Source organism: Natrix helvetica (genome assembly GCF_964273705.1).
Source record: "Natrix helvetica genome assembly, chromosome: 1".
NCBI lineage: Eukaryota > Metazoa > Chordata > Lepidosauria > Squamata > Natricidae > Natrix > Natrix helvetica.
In genome coordinates this window covers 288531349-288551988 of record NC_138548.1, presented here as the reverse complement: position 1 = coordinate 288551988, position 20640 = coordinate 288531349, and the positions used below count along the sequence as shown (strand labels likewise).

At 39.8% G+C, this 20640-nt stretch overlaps 2 protein-coding genes across 5 annotated transcripts in view; one reads left to right on the top strand and one right to left on the bottom strand.

Moving 5' to 3' along the window:
* Positions 1-1318: 1318 nt before the first annotated feature.
* On the bottom strand, positions 1319-10214 carry MRPL22 (mitochondrial ribosomal protein L22). The gene is made up of 7 exons (XM_081935021.1): positions 10089-10214; positions 9821-9866; positions 7063-7192; positions 4992-5057; positions 4510-4587; positions 2748-2817; positions 1319-1606 (listed from the first exon to the last, which is right to left on the bottom strand). Exons 1-7 carry the CDS (start codon positions 10111-10113, stop codon positions 1395-1397), a joined length of 627 nt encoding a protein of 208 aa, XP_081791147.1. The 5' UTR covers positions 10114-10214; the 3' UTR covers positions 1319-1394.
* A 49-nt stretch (positions 10215-10263) lies between these two features.
* The window catches only part of GEMIN5 (gem nuclear organelle associated protein 5), a 43395-nt gene continuing 33018 nt past the window's right edge, over positions 10264-20640 (top strand). For 2 of the 4 annotated variants that reach the window (XM_081935013.1, XM_081935012.1), the window contains exons 1-7: positions 10265-10503; positions 11759-11913; positions 13210-13391; positions 14956-15104; positions 15228-15344; positions 16545-16677; positions 17281-17443. In XM_081935013.1, the coding sequence (XP_081791139.1) occupies positions 10332-10503; positions 11759-11913; positions 13210-13391; positions 14956-15104; positions 15228-15344; positions 16545-16677; positions 17281-17443 (1071 nt within the window). In that variant the 5' untranslated portion in view covers positions 10265-10331. Of the gene's footprint in view, positions 10504-11758; positions 11914-13209; positions 13392-14955; positions 15105-15227; positions 15345-16544; positions 16678-17280; positions 17444-20640 lie in introns of all 4 variants that reach the window. The other 2 variants (XM_081935014.1, XM_081935015.1) reach the window with 2 other exon arrangements.

Sequence of the window (20640 nt, the reverse complement as noted above, 5' to 3'; positions counted from 1 at the left end):
GATAATGGAAGAGTTTTAAACAAAGATTATATGTCAGGGAAGGATCTTATTGCCTTTAAAAGAGCATTTGAAAGCCTTAAATCAACATTATTTCTTTTAAAAGTCTGTGGACACACAATAGGACTAAGTTAAATTACCTCCTATTTTAATTCATTTTATAAGTCATTCAGAATTTTTAATTAAGAAAGATACAAAACAATAAATGGTATTTTCATATGAAGAGTGAACTTTGTTCTGTAATCTACAACAAGGATATGAAAATACAGACAGAAAATTGCTTGCCATTAAAACTAAGGGAACTTTTAATTATGATCTGATACTTTTTGAAATCTAAAGTACACATGCTATGCAATTACCATTAAACAATCTACTTTCTGAGGTTAGCTAGTTTATGCATTTCTGAAGAAAGCTTATTAATGAACCTGAGTACCCAGGCAAATTTCAAGGGTTGCAAGTTCTACGGAATTTTCTATGTACTGAGTAAAATAAACGAACAGGCGTGCCATCTGTCCTCAAGTTTTATTGCACTGAAATTTCACTGCATTACTTATTTGCTGTTCAGAAATATATTCCCTGTGAAAAATTGGAAGATAATGAAAAATTGTGAAACTAAATTCCAATAATCAATAAAACAAATATTTTTCATATTTTAATGATACATTATGAAAGACCAGACATTTTTAAAAAGCTAGTTGGAATATTAGGTACATTGTCTTCTAAGAGTTTTGTTTGTTCAACATTGGGAATTGTTTTATTTACATCCAATCTTTCTTCTCTGATGAAATTCAATTTTCCACAAGATTCCCAAGTAGTTTCCAATGCAGGCACTTATCAGATCAGGACAATGTTCTGCCTGTATTAGAAGTGGAAAGTGCTTTCCACTATCCAGTACAAAAAAACCCCTTTATTTTCTGATCACCATTCTATTATCTGTAAAGAATTTTATGAACTGGAATAGCCATGGCAATGATCCAGCCAATAAGAACTGTTTTTTTGAATGAGACACATGATTTGCTGCGAGAGCCATGTGAACCAGCTTTAGTCTGGGTGTGGCTTAGCTATTCTGTGTTCAGAGTTTGTTCTTCTCTCTACCACATTGCAATAGATGCATGAGTATTGTTTGTATCATGTTTTTGTATTTTGTAGATATAGTGTTTTTTTCTATATTATGAATCCTGCTCAATTCTTTGAATATGTGCTGGGTGATTCTCAAATAAACTAACACATTCCAATTCTAAAAGCTCTCTATTAGCAAAAGCTCCCTTCCTAAATACCAATGTATGGTGTATGCCTATTTTCAGAAATAGGAAATTAAAAATTTATTTATAAAATGTACTTTATTTACATTTTTTAAATCAAAAAGGAAAAACAGATATACTCTTTTATGAGAGCTGTCATAGTGTATTAATTATGGTTCGTTTCCGAAGTTGTTCAACGTACTCCTTAGCTTGATCAAATCCAGTTTTTGCAGGTGCTGGAGGTGGAGCTGGTCCTTCAACTAATCTCACGAAGTAATGACATTTGACTTTGTCCATAATCCCAAAGCATCCTTTGCCATGGTAGCGGATTCTTTTTAGATAGTGTCCTTTTCCAGAAAATGATTCAGCTAGAAAATATCAAAGGAAAAACCTGATTATAACAGAGATCCAAAGAAGCACTTAGCAGAACAGTCAGTTCAACAGTTCATTATCTGTTTAATGCATCTCAAAGAAAATAGAAAATGGTTCAGACTTCTAGGATAATCAAGCCGACTGAATAAGAAGAATGCGTGACTGCAGGTGGTCCTCGACTTATGACTACAATTGAGCCCAAAGTTTATGTTGTTAAATGAGACATTTGTTAAGTGAATGTTGCCCCATTTTACGACCCTTCACAGTTGTTAAGTAAATCTGGCTTCTGCATTGACTTTGCTTGTCAGAAGCTTGCAAAAAGTTATCATGATCCAGGGACACTGCAACGGTCATAAATATGAGTCAATTGCTAAGTGTCTGAATTTTGGTCACATGGCCATGGGGATCCTGCAATGGTTGTAAGTGTGAAAAACGGTCATCACTTTTTTCAATGCCGTTGTAACTTTGAACCGTTACTAAATGAACTGTTACAAGTCGAGAGGACTATGTATTCATGTGGCAGCTGCTAGCCTTCATTCTAAACTAGCAGGGCTTTTTTATTCTTGTTCTCTTTTTTCTATATTTTTATTTAATTCAGAACAATAAAATAAAATACAAAATATTAAAACTAAAAATCCAAGACACGAAAGAAAAAAACCACAACACCCAAAATGATCACAACATGAACATCCAAAAATGCTCTTTTGTCTCCATCAGCTACCTCTGCCTACTGCTGGTGATGCTACTTCTGGAAACTGAGGAAACTTGTCTTACATCAGTCACATCACTGACTTGTCTTGTTTGACACCATTCAAAATTCTACATAAACCATTAAACAAGGAAACATAATAAAACTATGAAATAAAAACTATAAAGGTAATATGTGTAGCTAAGCACCTTCTAATGTGATAAATCCGTCAGATCTTACTTATACTATACATCAGTGTTTCTTAAACCTTTTTCTGTGTTTTCGTTGTTCTCTTTACTTAACAACCATGTGATAAAAACTGATCATGATTCACTTAACATCTTGGAAATTCTGATCCCAATTGTGATTGTAAATTGAGGACTATCTATAAATTATAAATTACATTACATTCTGCTTTTTTTTTTAGAAAATTTCATACAATTATTTACCAATGTATAAATTGGATTTAAATTCTACATTATATTTTGTCACCGCCAGTTCCTGGGCTTCCAGAAGAACCTGTTATGAAAAAGGAAAAAAATAATAAAGTCACAGAGATCATGAACATTTTTAATTTAAGAGCTTTAAAGCTCTACAAAGAGAAACAAAGGAATATTTGAGTCTTAGCAAAATGGTCTGCATAATTGAAAATCCTATACTCTTCACAGAAGAAGCTTCTGTAATGGGATTTTTATTCCGTGAGCCTTACTGCCAGATCACTAAGCAGAGCATTGCCTTAGTTTACTTTTAGAAGTTCAAACAAGTCTATGCCCCAGAAGAGCAGAAGCTGGTGGAGTTCTCCAACTTGAGGATATGTAGGTATGTATGTTCAACTAGGTTGGCAGGAGCTGGGGCAAGTAACAAGAGCTCACCCCGTCACATGGCATTCTGATCTTGAACCTGAGCTGTGGGTTTTCCAGCTGACAAGTTCAACACTGAGCTCGCCAACCTAGCAATTCAAAAGCATGCCAATTCAAGTAGATAAATAGATACCACTTCAGTGGAAAGATTACTGCATTCCATATTTTCTTGCTGGCCACATGATGACAGAAACGTCTTTCTGACAATGCAGGCTCCCTTGGCTGAGAATCAGAAATAAGCACCGCCCCTTTGAGTTGGTCATGACTGAACAAGGGAAATCTTTAAAAACCCTTTTTTCAATGTTCAGCTACAACTTACATCATCCAGCCCCAACATCCTTAAGATAGTGGGTGCTTTAATTAGATTCCATCCCCCAACAATATTGAGCAGGCCTTCCTGAACATCTAATATTTCAGGATTATTCTATTCATTCTACGGCTTGTTGACATACTTTGAACTCTTAAAAAGTAAGAAAAAATTAAATCCTTTTCCAAGAGCCTGCAACCAATAATTTCTATTTTAAATTTCACACTATCATACAGGCACATCTGCCATACTATTCATGCAGTACTACATGATTATCCCAGTTCCCTCATCCCTAGACCTTACCTAAACAACATAATCATATTTTCCCCTCTTTAGTTCCATGTCTTCATGAAACACTTTTGTGTGCATATAACTGTGGCTATCCAGAATCTTTGTTTATTCAGAGCACTAACCATGTTTATGCACTGTGCAAACTGAACAAATTGCAATGTATTCAGTAGCCATAGCTAAGAAAACTAAGTTAATGAATATGCTATAATAATTCCATTTGTTAGTGTGCTGCACTAACACACTTAGCTATAGTGGCTAGATTCACACAATACTCTATGCCAAAAATAAGCAAAACACATTTTAGCTCAACATGTTTCATGAATCCAGCCTACAGTTATTATTAACTTTTCCTTTCTCCAAATAGTCCATTCCACCTTTATATTAAGCATCACAATTTTTTCCCCAAGATTCATTTCTATTTTACCTGTTTCCCTTTTCTGTCAAAACATATCAGCCATATTTTTTTTCTATTACTCCATTACTCTTTAGCAAACTTTCTTTAACTTTCTTGTATTAGCATTTTTGATTCTTCTGCTTTCTAATGCTTAAGATCCCTCCCCTGCTTTCAACTAGCCAAATATCAAGATTAACCACCGGCAAATGGTCACATTTTCCAAAGTACAAAACTCTGTTTGGAAATTAAAGATACACATAATATACAGATAAAATCTCTGCATATATTGAATAATAAATTTCAGGAAATATCGCAAATAAATGGCTTTAACCAAAATTTTGAAGACAAATGTAACATACCTCTTTGATTATTTTTGCACCCTTTTTATCATTGAATTCCAACTGAGCCAGTGCCTCATCAATGGTCATTCCCCGTATCTGAAATGGAAGGAAATAATATTTTGAAGCCTGCTGTGAAAGTCACAGATGACAATCACATGACCGCAGGACACTGTTCATCAAAATAAAATGCGCACAAGTTGCCCAGCATCCGAATCATGATCAGGTGACCATGGGGACACTGTGACCAGTGCAAGTACAAGGATCAGTCGTAAGTCTCCTTTTTCAGTGGTTGTAACTTCAAATAGTCACTGAATGAGCAATCAATCAGCAAGGATTACTTGTGTCACATTGGTTTTTATTTACTGTTTTGCGGTCTGAGTTAAACACTGAAGTAGCATAAACTATAAACTGATGAACTAGGAAAAATTAGGATCATATAAACGTCTAAGAAATCTACTAAAAAACATCTTAAGAAATCTACAAAAAAAAAAAGCTCTTACCAACTTGGCCAGGTACCACATCTTATCCTTGTCATATTTGACATCTCTTCGACTGTGGTATACTTCCTTTAAAAAAGAAGTGTTTATTACACAAAAGTAGCTGATGTAAAATGGTTATAGCAATTTATACCTAAACAAATGTGTCCATTTTTGAGCACAGAAGAGACAGAGCCAAGATCCTTCAAGACTCAAACCCCAAATGTATTTTTTTGAGTCAAATTGTTTTAAATAGTACGTATCAGTAACAAACCACAGCCCTAGAGTATCCTATAAACATCTTGGATACTACACGTGGCTGCTTTTATTACAGTTTTTAAAAAATAAAAGCCAGCTGAATCTCAGGAGATTTCTAGGCAAGACTGCTGAAATCTCATGAGAAATGACTAGGCAATCATCTGAGGCAGTGGTCGGCAAGCCGCGGCTTGCGAGCCACATGCGGCTCTTTACACACTTTAATGTGGCTCTTCTGTGTGCCGGGCGCCCGCCCCCCTCCCTCCTCGGGCGGCCGCCAATGTTCCCTCTAAGCTGCGCAGATAACAAGGAAACGCAGCGCAGAAGTTTTAAAATGTGAGTGAAAATATCCCCCCTCCCTCCCTTCTCTCTGTCTGCACCGAATTCTCTCTTCCATGATTGGTGAAATCAAGGAAGATTCTGCCCGGATACCGATGACGTTGCAGAATGGAGAATTCCTATTGGTCCTATGGGGCTTCATTGGTTCCTGGGAAAACATGATTCGCTGGTTGTAGCCTGCTTTTCTCTGCATATCCGGGGTCCACGCGATCTTGAGACTGGACTTTTGAGCAGTACCAATTCTTTCCACTCTTTCTTTTCCCTTTCTGTCCTTCTTCTATCTTCCTTTCCTTTTCATTTTTTTCCTTTCATTTCTCCATTCCTTTCCTTTTTCCTTTCCTTCTTTTCCATTTCCATGGCCATGGAGGGGGGGGGGGAATGTGACACGAGGGGCAGAAATGTGACATGAGGGGGTGAAATGTGACATGGAGGGGCAGAAATGTGACATTGTGGGATTGACATAAAAAGGGTTGATGTGAAAAAGGGGGTGTGGACATAAAATGTCCACTGATCTGAGGTCACAGGCTGATCAGTTTTTACACTGGTTCACCTAACTGAATACTAGCTAGCTAGAGAAAGTTGTTAAGTATCTTAAGAAAATCCTGACGTTGTGGCTCGTATTATTTCATATAAACCATTAGCATGGTATACTGAAGCAGTTAAATTTTAACACCATTTTATAGGAGATATGGGAATTAACTGCCCATGACCAGAGTCCACTCAACTATGCTATTGACATTCTTCTCTATTACCATTATGCCTTCCATCTGACCTTACTTTTCCCTTCCAGGTATTTTCAGTTGATCGCTGGAAGAGAAAGGCACAGTTGCTAATGGAATAAACTGCATTATCTTAAAGTGTGGACCTTCCCAAAAATGAGGGCTATTGACCTGCTGTAGTGGTGAGTACTAGAATTGTTCTGAAAGAAGACATGACAATCTTCTATGTTTTTTCGCACCCTATCTCATCCCAAATATGCCAAAGAGCTAAAAGGAGTAAATATATTTTAGGCATATGGATTTAATTCAAATGAGATGCTATAAAATGCTCAACATTTCTTTCATTACATTTATTATAACTGCTGTCTTCCAACAAATGTGCTCATTTTGGACCACATCCACCATAAATACAGCACCAAGATCAGATTATTTCATCCCATTGTCATATTGACTGCCATCCATGCCAGTGAGACCTGAAAATCTACAAGAATTATTGATAAGATCAACAACTTCCAACAATGTTGTCCCAGAAGGGTTCTTTGTATCCCATATAGGGACCATGTCACAAATGAGAACTTTTTATAAAGAAGTAATTCCTGAAAACTCTCTGAAATGATTATAGAATAAAGAATGGGCTTTGAAGGATGCAAAGATTGTAGCTACAGATTGGGAACTGTGGAGTATATCTGTAGCCCAATGTTTAGCACAGGACGTGATGATGATTGTAACTGCAAACTCCAAGACAGATCTCAAAAACTCCTCCTCATAAAATTAGGACTTACTGCTGGTCTTCGAGGCTCATCTGGCCCTTGTGGAGGATAGGTGATGTTGTTCTTTTTTTCCCAGTTTGTTTTGTACCCGAAAGATCTGCACATATTTGATAGAAGAGGAATGCTGGAAGATGCCAGGACCCTACAAAACAAGGTTTTGTCATTTTACAAAAGATAAATCCTATCACTGGTTGCAATATACATAAAGGAGAATATTTGTAGCTCAGGATTGAAATGAAGGGCCTTGGCGCTCTCTAAGCTTGGTTGTTTTCTTGCAGACATTTCATTAGCCACTGATGATGTTATCTACTTTGGGTAATAAAACCTCTGCAAGAAAATAACCAAGCTCAAAACCAATAACCACTCACAACCAATAACCACTTGACTCATATTTACATTATGCAATGAAACTTCACTGGCTGAATTGGTATATAATAGTAAGCAAAAATCAAAACATTTGACTTAGTACAATGAGTGAATCTAGCCAATGAGATTGTTAATGCTATTACTTTTATCAGTCATTCTTGGATTCTCTTTTCATTTTATATTTACTATATTCCATTATTTCTTCCATACAGTTTTCAGTTTCTTTTTTTTAACTATGTAGTCTGGAGCTGGCCACCCAGTTTTTAATCCTTATATTCAATTCATTCGCTTATATCACATACGCACCTTAGGAATATTTCATCATACATAAACCTTCTTTAATGTAGATAGTGCACATTTGATAATATTTATGTGACAAAAACAGACAAAAATACTAAATGTACTGTATTAAATAAAAGAACTCACCCTTACAATTATTTAATAATTTGAGTGTGAAATTATATTAAGTACATATCTAGTGCCCTTGAAATATCTTTGAAATATTATATGGTAGTACTTGATTCCAATTATTTGGCAAGTACAGAGTATCACAGAGCTACTGAAATTTTTTTCACATTCATAAGAAGCATCAGCTGGTTACTGTCTAAGAAATGTAAATCCTAAGCCTCTTAAGTTCTAGAATTTCTGTATGTATCTTTAGATCTTCTTTACTGGCTCTATACCAACTCTTAAATTTCATGGAAAGAAAGTTTTTCTTCAGTAATCTATTCTGTAAAGCAAATACCTTATGCTATACAGGGTATTCCAGTGCCATCTAGTGATCATAAATATATAATGCTTTCATACTATCAAGAGAATGTGAGATCACTTAGAAGCTAATCAATTTGAATTAACGTCTATTCATTCAGCTACTGTTCAAAGTTACAAAAGCACTGAAAAAATGAGCTTCTGACCAGTTCTTGTACAAAGGTTGTGGCACCCCAACAATCACCTAAAAATTTGGGCCAGCCTGCATTTACAACTGCCTCCCTACAGCCATGCCCTTAGCTGACCTATGTTGTGCCTTCACCTTCTGTGATTTCAAAGAATCATATTTCATTTTGGAATTTGAAGGTTAGATTGGATTTGACTAGAGAAATACTCCAGTTTTTCTTAAATATAAGCCTATTTGCATTTGGTAACTTATTATCTTTTTTAGATGAAATTAAGAGAACATTTTAGGAATGCTGGTTTTTAGTAAGTTAAGTATTAGCATTATATTTTATAGATAGATGTTATTTCTTTGAACCTAGAGAGAAGTGATTATATCTCTGTACTAAAAGAAAGTCAGAGGCTACCTTGCTCGATTTGTTAGATGTATGTTTTGGCACTCTCTAATGTGTTTTGCCATTTTCTGTAATATTAGCTTATATTTTAATGTATGATGTTGAAACTTATTAAAGATAATATAAAAAAGAGAAACTTATTATTGATTATCATTGACACTGGTTCCAAACAGAGATTTTTACTGGAAGTGAAGTGGATGATGGGAGCAAAGAATCATGGTTTTTCCATTACCGTTGCTTCAGGAAAGTAGAAAGTAGAATTCAGGAAAAATATTTCTGATTAATGATATAGTAGATTCTTGCCATTTGAAAACTGTGGTACAGTATGCCATGTTTACAAAATATTATTTATGCTTTTTTTTTTTTTAGAAATGCATTGTCATTTTTATTAAATTTAATCCGATCTAAACTGATAGTAAGGACAAACAGGAGATTGGACATAACCTATTTTAATTCATTTGTTCGTATGATTTCAATCCGTGATTTGAAAATGCACGGAGTTGTGAATCTCTCTTCATCGTAATTCTTGGTTACAAGGAGTTTTACAGCATCTTAAAGGATATCAAATGTATTATAATAGCCATTGGAAATACTGGTTCATTATGCTGGACTATGATGCCCAACACAGCTTGAGGGCATGATGTAGGGGCCATTTGTATTATGCATTCGTATTTCATTTGCAATTTGTAATCCATTTTGAAAACTTCAGTTCACACAGATATATAAAGAGAAAGCAAATGTTTGGAGGAAATCATGAAAATGCAAGCAATATTGAATGGGTTAATTTCATTAAAATTCAAATAAATGATAACTACATCTACTTTTCTCAAAACAGCATTATTGGGAAAAACCCTGAAAAATACTAGGGCCGAGGGAGAAACAAATAAGGGGGGAAAGCAAGAATAGATCCTCCTTAGCAATATCTTATTCCCAAAAGATGCATCAGTTTGGGGGTGTCTGTGGTCAATAACAGATTAATCTCGAAATTAATACAGCACTGCTAAAAAAAAATACCAAAAGAAAACAAGTTGAACCCTAAATAACTGTTTTCACATATTCTAATTTTTGTCCCTTGATGAATTTCTTAACTTCTGCGAACTTCAGGTAGCCAAGCTCACCTGCCGGCCCGAGGGCAACCGCCAAGGCTCCACGCGCGGGCTATCCCTGCAAGAGAAAGAAGTTTTTTTTTAATTTATTTAGTTTGTCACTCATGTACAAGGTAACAGGAATAAGAATAAACATGAATAAGAACACAGAAAATGGGTACAAATAAATGGGGACAGTAGGACAGGGACGTTAGGCACGCTGCTGCGCTTATGTACGCCCCTGGCTCGTGGGATCTCCTAGCACCTCCCCTTCGTAAGCCGCTCGCCCCGCAAGGCTCACCACAGAGCATCCCCGGCAGCGCCATCTTCCCAGGGCCTCAGTCAAGGAACGTCCAACCGACCGACCGACCGCCTTTACGGCAGAAGGCGGAAGATTGACCTAAAGCATCTGCCGTACGGCGCTTTCCCTTGCGACAGCACGTGAGGGAGGTTAGAGTGGGCTTTACGGCGGTGCGTGGTGACAGCTGCCGGGAGCCTCCTTAAAGCGCAACGTGAGCGGCGACGCTTCCTCGCCACTCGAGCGATGGCAGCGGCGGCGTTGGCGGCTGGAGCCGCCGAGCGCGTGCTGCCGGCTTCCCCTAACTGGTACTGCAGCCGGTGCAGCGACGCTTCCCAGGACGGGCATCTCTTCGGCTTCGCGGCTCGTCACAGCGTGTGTCTCCTGGAGGTCCGCGCTACCGCTCCCACCTTTTATGGTAGGCGGGCCCGGGCTGGGAGTCGGCAGTAGAGGTCCTCCTCTATCAGCCCCCCTCGGTGGGCACCACTTAAGCCGCTTGCGCCCTTTCTCTCGGGGCGGTTCTGGGAAAGAACAGCAAGTTCCCGCTTCCCGACTTAAAAGCCAGAATAAAAGAGTCCTTTGGTGGATGGGGGCCAAATAAGGAAAGCTTTCGGCAGACTTATCAGCAGCCCAATTTTCCAATTATGAAGACCAGCTTTTGGGAGTTATAGTTCCAGGCTACTGTATTAAGACGATTATTAAGTCTTGGCTCCTCTGCTACTAAATTTATCTATAGGGTTACCATTAGCTATAAGGTTAAGTATAGAGAGAAAATGTATAAATAGGTCCGTTTTACAAACTGACTCTGTATAATACCTGTTAATCTCACTCACATGAAGGAGCTGTGCAAAGGAGCAATGTATTACTTATTATATATTAGGTCAGTGGTTCCCAACCTCTTTTTGGCCATGCCCCACCTATGCATCTCTAAAATCCTGATGCGCCTCCTCCCCCACACATATAATTCTTACTTTACTTTACTCAAAAAGTGAACTCTACTTATGTGGAGGAAGCCTAAAAGGCCATTAACTTGGTTTAAACAACGTTCAAATTACCCCCATTAAAAATCAAATTGCCCCCCTGTAGTAGGTAAAGGAAGCATATCTGTTTAAATTTGGGAAACACTAAGCGAACAAGTGAGTTTGCTTAGAAATCTCACTATGTATGAGCAGTAGGCTTTGCTCTAACTTCTTGTCTATTTTAAATTGAATTTAGAGTTCTGGTAGAGATCCCTTAAAAACTTGAAGCCAAGGGATTGAGAAAAATATAATATGCCACCCATACCTGGTCAGAGTCTATCTATGTCCAAAGGTCCACTTCTTTTCCCCCTACCAAATAGAAAGAGGCGGATGGCCATAATAGAAAGTGTTTCATCGTTTGTGCCTCTTCACTTGCAAAATGTCTTGACTAAAAAGGCTACCTCTTGTCAAATTAAGATAGTCTTCCCATCCCATCCATTGTGGTCATTTTGCTGTTTACTTTTACACCTTTAAATGTGCTTACTATATTACGTTCAGCTGATGTCTTAAAATAATTTGAATTCAAATCCTCCAAAATTGCAACATTGTGAATGGACTGTTTCTTTAGCTGGGAATTAGGGATGTTAATTAGAGTAAAATTGTTCAAAATAACAGTTGATCTATTTTACAAGTCTAGTATATTTTTCACTGTAGGAGAATTAATAGGCCACACTGAAAGAGTTTCTGGCTTCACATTTTGCCCCTACCCTGGGCAAAACTACTATTGTGCCAGCAGCTCTGATGATGGAGCTGTGAAAATTTGGAATGTCCAAACATTGGCTGTCATGATGGAACATACACTACATCAGGTAAAATGCATGTGGAAATAGTAGTTCTTGATCACTAGTTGGATTGTGAAACACATTTTACTATATTCTGGAGCAACTTTTCACAAACTATAGGCTTGAGTTTGCCAAATATAACTGAAATCTTTGTTACATGGAATTAAATATTTATCAAGATTTATACTGTGTGTATATTGTCTGGATGACATGCAATGAGAGTATGAAAAAATATTGTTATGCAGTTAGTTTATTTTATTTAATCATGCTACCTGTCTTTTTGTCTCCTTTCTTTGTAATTTTCATATCTTTTGGGTGCATAGATAATGAAGTTATATTTTCCAGATGAAAGCTTTTATGTGATATCAGTAATAATAATTCTAATATCTTAAGACTAAATAAAGGTCGCTGTGATTATTATTGAAACCTTTATTGTCAAACTAATCATATTTTTTAAAAAATAGTTTTTATTGAATGTTTTAAGCTTGAAAAACAGAAAGAAAAACACACCAAGAAAAAAGAAAACACAAAACATACATAACAATATAAAGTAATTATACAGCCTTCTGTATCGGCTTTCAAGTTTTGCCTTTAGAGTTCTCCAATCTGCATTGCCTTCCTATTGCTTTTACCTTGTTCTATAATATAAAACAATAGTACTAACACTTATAATAATATTGATTATTTATATCACCATATATTTATATTCTCTACTTTCTGTTTTGGCTTCTGTTTTGTAGCCACTTATAAATTCTATTCCATATTTTATAGAAATCCGATCTTCTATTTCTTTTAGTTCTATTGTCATTTTGTCCATCTCTGCACATTCAAGTACTTTTCTAATTATTGTTTCATCTGCGGGTGTATAATTCCTTTCCCATATTTTCTAACTATATATTATGGCCAAAATTTCAAATCATCTTTTTTGACATGTTGTGATTGGATCGGTCATGACTGATACAGTTAGATTTCAGATCTTTAAAATATAATATGGTTATTATGAAATGTTTGGAAAATATTTTTTAATTTCTTTCTATAAAGTACTCCTGAATTATTTTGCACTCTAGTCAATAGCTTGTTATTACTTCAAGAAATAAAGAGATAGAGATTACTGTCTCAGTTTCCACCTTGGAAGAGATATGAGGCAAATTCATCTCCATATGTTATTGGCCTTTGGTTGTTAACAAATGCACCCATTGGACTCTGGAAGTAACTGAGATATAGTTTCAAATTCTGGCTTTTTATATTTGTATAAAAAATACAAAACCTCAAAAATATCAATATTTAATTTTCCTTTTAACTGTGCTACTTTTTTTCTTTTAGAATACAATTTCTGCATTGCATTGGTCACCCAAAGCAAAAGATCTAATTGTGTCAGGTGATGAGAAGGGGATAGTGATTTGTTATTGGCATAATCGAAATGACAGTCAGCAATTTTTTCCAGAACCTAGAACTATATTCTGCCTCACTTGTTCTCCTCACCATGAAAATCTTATAGCTATTGGGTAAGGACCAAATGTTTATACATTGAACATATTTTATAATACTATATACTTACATGAGGAAGAGGTTGAAATAAGTCATTTTATCAGTGATGTCCATTTCACTGATGAATCAAGTAATTTGCTTGAGGTTTTGAAGCAAAATACAATTTCGATGTTGTGCATGCCCTTTGTTAAGACTTTAAAAATGTGGAGAGCAAAGATGTTCAAGGGAGAATGTTTTCATTAATAACAAGCAAAAAATATTCTGTTACTAAGTTAGCTTAGAATCTAGTTTTCCTTCATTTAGTCAATTTGGAAGATAATCATTGGTTCAAAGTCACCCAGCTGGCTTTGTATCAAATGCAGGTATAGAATTCACAATCTTTCTTCTGTTTATTAGCCTGGTGCTTTAACCACTCACTGTTCGGTCAATCAAATACAGCAGTGATGGCGAACCTATGGCACGCGTGCCACAAGTGGCACGCGGAGCCATTTATCAGGGCACGCGAGGTGCTGCCCTGTCAGCTGCCAGCGCGCGCATGCGCGTGCTGGCCAGCTGAATTCGCTATTTTTTGCCTTCCCCAGGCTCCAGAGGCTTTATAGGAGCCTGGGGAGGGCGAAAAGAGCCTCCCCCGCCTCCCCGGAGGCTTCAGGGACCGTCTAGAGGCTTACCTGACGCCTTCGGAGCGCTTAAAACCACCCTCCGAGCAAACCGGAAGTCACTTCCGGGTTGCTCGGAGGGTCGTTTTAAGCGTTCCGAAGGCTTCAGGGACCATCCGGAGGCTTCCCTGACGCCTTTGGAGCGCTTAAAACGACCCTCCGAGCAAACGAAGTCACTTCCGGTTTGCTCGGAGGGTGGTTTTAAGCGCTCCGAAGGCTTCAGGGAAGCCTCCGGACGGTCCCTGAAACCTTCGGAGGGCCTCCGGGGGGGCAGGGGAGGCTCTTTTCGCCCTCCCCAGGCTCCTATAAAGCCTCTGGAGCCTGAGGAGGGCGAAAAAAGCATGTAAAAATGGGGGGGGGTCGTGCGTTGTGCCCGCATGCGCACTGGGGGTCGCACATCGCATTATGGGTGTGGCACGCCTGCACATGACCCCCCTGCGCTCCCCCCACTTGTGGCACGCGACCCAAAAAAGGTTCGCCATCACTGAAATACAGTATTAGGGGAAAATGAGGGGTGTTGTGTTAGTTTCATAGTGTTTATACCAAATGATAAATTAAGTTGTTTAATTCAAATAATTTTAGTTCCTTCTGTTTCAATCCTACTACTAATAAATCAGAGGTTATTATTCTATATATTGTGGAGTTAAAAGTTCTTAGTGAACTATTAGCATTCTATGTCAGATTATGAAAAAAATGTTATTTGTTTACAATTCATATGGGCTGAAATCTCACTTTCTCCCACTTATTAGTCAATATAAGCACTTCCATCCTAAGGTTTACGTTTACCACTCTGCTCTTACAAACAACAAAGATTACATTAAAGACATGAATAAGCTGCATCTAACATTGGGATTGTTTATTGAACATGACTTATTAGCTAAGAGATTAAATATTTCTTGCTCTGTATAAATCTTTTTATCTCAAGCTATAAGGATGGGATTGTGATTGTTATGGACATCAGCAAAAAGGGAGAGATTGTTCATCGCCTGAGAGGTCATGATGATGAAATACATTCTTTGGCATGGTGCCCTGTGCTTGGGGAAGATGCTCCGTTTAGTAAACAAGATTTCCAAGGTATATATACAAAGCATATGTATTGCAATGTAAAAACAGTGTGAATCTTGTAATAATATTAGCCTTTTGTGGTAGAATCCAAAAATATGATACTATTTTTAACTGATTTCTGGATACTTTCAGAAGACGATGCCATTACAGGAGCCATAACAGAAGAAGCAGGTGTAGAAAAAGGCTATTATTTGGCCTCAGGAAGCAAAGATCAGAGCATTCGTGTATGGAGCTGTAATACAAATAGAGGTAAGTCTGGAGAAATAATACATTATTTTGACAACACAATGGTATTTTTTCCCTGTTTCTCTTCACGATGTTAAGTGTTTTATCAATTACAGATTTTTAAAAGGAATTCTACTAATAATTTGAAGAAGAGAGCTGCCTCCTCAGATGTCATTTAACATAATATCCAATTCTGAGTTGTGTGAACTTAAATGTGCTGAAATGGCATGTAGTCTTTCTTTATAATAAAGCCAACAATGATAATTGCTAAAGCTGTTCAGATCCCCTTGGAGTTTTTACTCTGACTGGGCAAGTCTTGTTGAAATGCCTGAGGCTCAGGTTTAACTGGGTTGAGTTTGAGCCTGTACTTCCTGAGAAATAAAAAAGGGTCCTTTAGACTATGACCTTGGCCATTGTGCTTGTAAATGGCCCCTGGCAGAGCCATAATGGGAATGTTGCAGTTGTCTTGGTTCTTGCTCTCTCAGTTATGCCATTGATCATCATGATGGATTGACTAGAGCAGTTGGGAATAGGAGCATTGTGTTATGATTTTCTTTTCTCTGTGTGTGATTCCTGTCAGTATGATGAGGAAGAGTTTGAGCCCGAGGTCCCTTACCTGGGGGGTGCATTAAAGCTTGATACTCCTGTTTAACATCTACATGAAACTGCCAAAATGAGTTTGTTGTCATTCAGTGTCTAGTACTAACAGATAATCAAATTACACCAATTTTATTACAGCTGGCATTGGCTGCCAGTTGGGTTTTTATGCATTTCAAGATGCCGATTATTAGCTATAAAGCTTTTCATGGCACATGGCCCAGTTATCTGATGGATCCCCTACCTCCTATTGTTTTTGCCAATTTCATATGAGCAGACCGAACAGGTCTCATCAATTAAACAATGTAATCTGTTGCAGGAAGTACACATTTTCTTTCTTTGCTCTCTCAAAGGCCAACCCATTTCCCCCCCTCCAGTAACAAAATTTAAAAATTCATTGAAAATTTGGCCTTCTGAACTTAGTAAATAACTAAATTTCATGTATTCAATCAGAAATACGACTTATGCTCAAATAATATTTATGTCTGTATCAGTCTGTATGTTACAGAACATTTGCAAAAGGGGTTTTTTTAAAGTAAAATTAAGTGGAACAATCCCATTTTTCTTCTGGAATTTATCCTTTATTTTGATATCAATACAATTCATTTTTATTTTATTTTTTGCTAGTGGTAATGAGCTTGAAATTGCCCTTTTTGAAAAGAAGAGGTGGTAGCGTTGAACCAATGGTCAAAGAGCGTATTTGGTTAACACTACACTGGCCCTCAAATCAGCCCACATGCATTCTCTCCAGTTGCTTTGGGTGAGTATTCTCTCAAATGACTGAGTGAAAAGCAAAAATATAAAAAAATAAGTTTGGGGAAGCTGTCAGTTAATTCCTTAGCATTATATATTTTATTAAGCTGTCAATTAATTCCTTAGCATTATGTCTCCATTTACTTGATAAACATCCAACCTTTCAAAGACAACCTTTCTTCTTTCTAAGCAATTTGCTTTGTATTTCCAAAAAGCACCCTTTGGATGTGTGAAGATTACAACTCTTAGAATCTGAGGCTTTGAAATTACAGGCTCAAATTCTATGGAGAATGCTAATTTTGGGGACGTTTGGTATACGTCTTTATACTTGTATATTACATGTTTTCCAATTCTTTAAACAATCTAGAAAGATTTCCCTGTGAATTATCATGATCATTCTGTGCATGTGAAATAAAGCTTTTTGAATTTTTGTTTTAAAATATAATTTTATTAGACTTCAAAACATTGCAGTTAATATTTGTTTTAAAATATTTAATATTTTTTGCAATATTAATACTTGGTGTAAAAGATTACATACTTAAAAAACAACCTACTTTATCAACTTTATCAATTAACAGATTCTTGCTTTCTGCATGTTTACTTTTCATAGTGGTGAATTGCTGAAGTGGGATTTAACCCAACTTGGGAAACGGAAATGGGAACTCCTGGGGGCTTCATCTGAAGGACAAAACCATTCTAGAATAGTCTTCAACTTGTGTACTTTGCAAATAGAAGACAGACAGCTTCTTTTTTCCATTTCAATGGACAGAGATGTAAGGATCATGTGTCATGCTTGCTTGTTTGTTTTTAAAAGTCCCAAGCGACTATCAATGTTGATCAATCTTTTCTGCTGATTTAAGGAATGTGTGAGATTTCTTCCTCTATTTTTTCCCATATCATATAACTCATCTGCTTACAGAGAAAAATGATCAAATGTTTGTGAGGGATTTTTGCAAGTTTGGTGGCATTGAATTACTATCAAAAATCTGTTTTTTCTTTGGTGCATTGCAGTTCACTTTGACTCCTTTTCACAGTTTTTGGAACTGGACTTTATTTTGGTCTTCAACATTAAACATCTTAGCTCTCATACAGAAGAATATGTTGAATCAAATAGCACATTAGCTTTTTAGACCTTGAATCTAGTCTTGCTAGAGGGTCTTGTTATCACAACGGTCGTGGGGAGGGGTAGGTGCGAGGGCAGACGTAGATCTCGTTGCCGGTTGGGAGACCGTGGTCGTTGGACACGACCGGTCATTTGTCCCAACCCCCGCGCCCTAGGTGGCCAGGACTTACAGAGCCAGGGCCTGAGGCTGATGTTGTGCAACGCAAGGTCCGTTGTCAATAAGGCCCCCCTCATTTATGATTTAGTTTTGGAGGGGGAGCCGGACCTTGCAGGGATTATGGAGACCTGGTTGGGCCACGAGGGAGGTCTCCCCCTCGTGGAAATGTGCCCACCGGGGTACCGTGCATTTCATCAGCCTTGGACCCTGGGTAGGGGTGGTGGGGTAGCGGTTATTGTAAAGGAAGGGCTGGAGCCGAGAGAGTTCACTGTGCCACAGATATCCGGGTGTGAGTCACTATGCGTGAAGTGGGGCCCAGGGAAACAGTTGGGCTTGCTGATTGCATGCCAGGCTCCTCGCTATGCATCAGCGGCCCTGCCAGAGCTCCTCGAGGTGATTGCCGAGATGGCGGTTGAGACCCCCAAGCTATTGATTATGGGGGATTTCAACCTGCCGTCGACAGGGGGATCATCCGAGGTAGCTCGGGAGTTCATGGCTTCCATGACAGCCATGGACCTGACCCAAATAATTCAGGGCCCCACACACGAGGGAGGCCACACCCTGGACCTTATTTTTGTCTCTGACCAGTGGAGAAGTGATCTGGGAGTAGGGGAACTAGCTATTACACCCCTGTCATGGTCAGATCACTCACTTCTCCGGCTCGACTTCCTAGGCGCTACCCCACATCGCGGGGAGGCAGAACCGGAATGTCCTAGATGGTTCCGCCCCAGGCGCCTGATGGAACCTGATAGGTTCCAGATGGAGCTTGGGCCACTTCCTGTAGTCCTGACCCGCTCCCGGATGGAGGACCTGGTGGCCGCATGGAACAGTGCGGCTGCCGGGGCCTTAGACTGGGTTGCGCCTTTGCGGCCTCTCCTGTGGCAGCGACCCACCCAGGTTTTCCGAGGAGCTGAGGGTGATGAAGCGCCACAAGAGACGCCTAGAGAGCAGATGGAGATCTTCACGCTCTGAATCTGACCGAACACAGGTAAGAGCCTATTTACGGACCTACCTTGTGGCATTAAGAGTGGCCAAGTGTCGATATTGTGCCGCTCTTATTGTGTCTGCAGACAACCGCCCTGCCGCCCTGTTTCGGGTGACCCGCTCCCTCCTTTCACAGAGGCCGCGGGAAGCCCCTTTGCAGGGTAGAGCAGAGGAATTTGGGGAATATCTGCGAGACAAAATCGCTCAGATCCGCAGCGAGTGGGTCCCCTGCAGTGGGCTAGGAGGGACGCCAGAGGCGAGTCTTGAGGTACCATCTTGGGAGGAGTTTGACTCTGTTACCGCCGAAGATATGGACAGGTTGCGTGGTCGACTGCGAGCCACCACATGTTTATTGGACCCGTGTCCCTCCTGGCTTGTACTGGCATCCTGGGAGGTCACACGAGGCTGGCTCCAGGAGTTAGTCAACGCATCCTTGAGAGAGGGGTTCTTGCCAGCCGTCTTAAAAGAGGCGGTGGTGAGGCCCCTACTCAAGAAGCCTTCCCTGGATCCAGCTATATTAGCTAACTACCGTCCTGTCTCCAACCTTTGCTTTTTGGCAAAGGTTGTAGAGAGTGTGGTGGCACAATAGTTCCCACGGCACTTGGATGAAATTGATTATCTAGACCTGCGCCAGTCCGGTTTCCGGCCCGGCCACAGCACGGAGACGGCTTTGGTCGCATTGGTGGATGATCTCTGGAGGGCCAGAGATGGGGGTTGCTCCTCCATCCTGGTCATATTAGATCTCTCGGCTGTTTTTGATACCATCGACCATGGTATCTTATTGCGCCGTCTAGAGGGGTTGGGGGTGAGGGGTACCGTTTTGCGGTGGTTCTCCTCCTACCTCTCTGGCCGAGCGCAATGTGTGCTGACGGGAGGGCAGAGGTCGACCCTGAGGCCGCTCACTTGTGGGGTGCCGCAGGGGTCGGTCCTCTCGCCTCTCCTGTTCAACACATATATGAAGCCACTGGGTGAGATCATCCGCGGTTTTGGGGTTGAGTACCATCTGTACGCTGACGATACTCAGCTGTACATATCTACCCCGAACCACCCCAACGAGGCCGTCGAAATGATGTCCCGGTGCCTGGAGGCCGTACGGGTCTGGATGGGCAGTAACAGACTCGAACTCAACCCCTCCAAGACGGAGTGGCTGTGGTTACCGGCGCCCCGGTTCAACCAGTGGGTTCCATCACTGGCCATCGGGGGCGAACAGCTGGCCCCCGTGGAGCGGGCGCGCAATTTGGGCTTCCTCCTGAATGCCCTGCTGTCAATGGATGACCATGTGACGGCCGTGGCAAGGGGGGCGTTTCACCAGGTTCGCTTGGTGCGCCCTGCGCACAGTCACCCATGCACTGGTGACGTCCCAACTGGACTACTGCAATGCTCTCTACATGGGGCTTCCCTTGAGATGCACCCGAAGGCTGCAGTTGGTCCAGAACGCGGCCGCGCGGGCAATTATGGGAGGTACCAGATACTCCCATGTAACACCTCTCCTGCGCGGGCTGCACTGGCTACCTGTTGCTTTTCGGGTGCGTTTCAAGGTGTTGACTCATCTTTAAAGCGCTCCATGGCACAGGACCTAGCTACCTGCGGGATCGCATCGTGCCCCATACATCCCTGCGGCCGATTCGCTCTCACAGGGAGGGACTCCTCTGGGTGCCGTCCACTAGGCAGTGCCAGCGGGCGACGCCCAGGAGTAGGGCCTTCTC

What these genes read in the sequence shown, in the direction of transcription:
- MRPL22 (XM_081935021.1), bottom strand. Translation starts at nt 10,113, where the DNA reads ATGGCGCTGCCGGGGATGCTCTGTG. An exon ending in GCTGCCGGGGATGCTCTGTG is followed by an intron (nt 9,867 to 10,088) that starts GTGAGCCTTGCG and finishes TTTCTCTTGCAG; the next exon opens with GGATAGCCCGCGCGTGGAGC. An exon ending in GGTTGCCCTCGGGCCGGCAG is followed by an intron (nt 7,193 to 9,820) that starts GTGAGCTTGGCT and finishes CTTGTTTTGTAG; the next exon opens with GGTCCTGGCATCTTCCAGCA.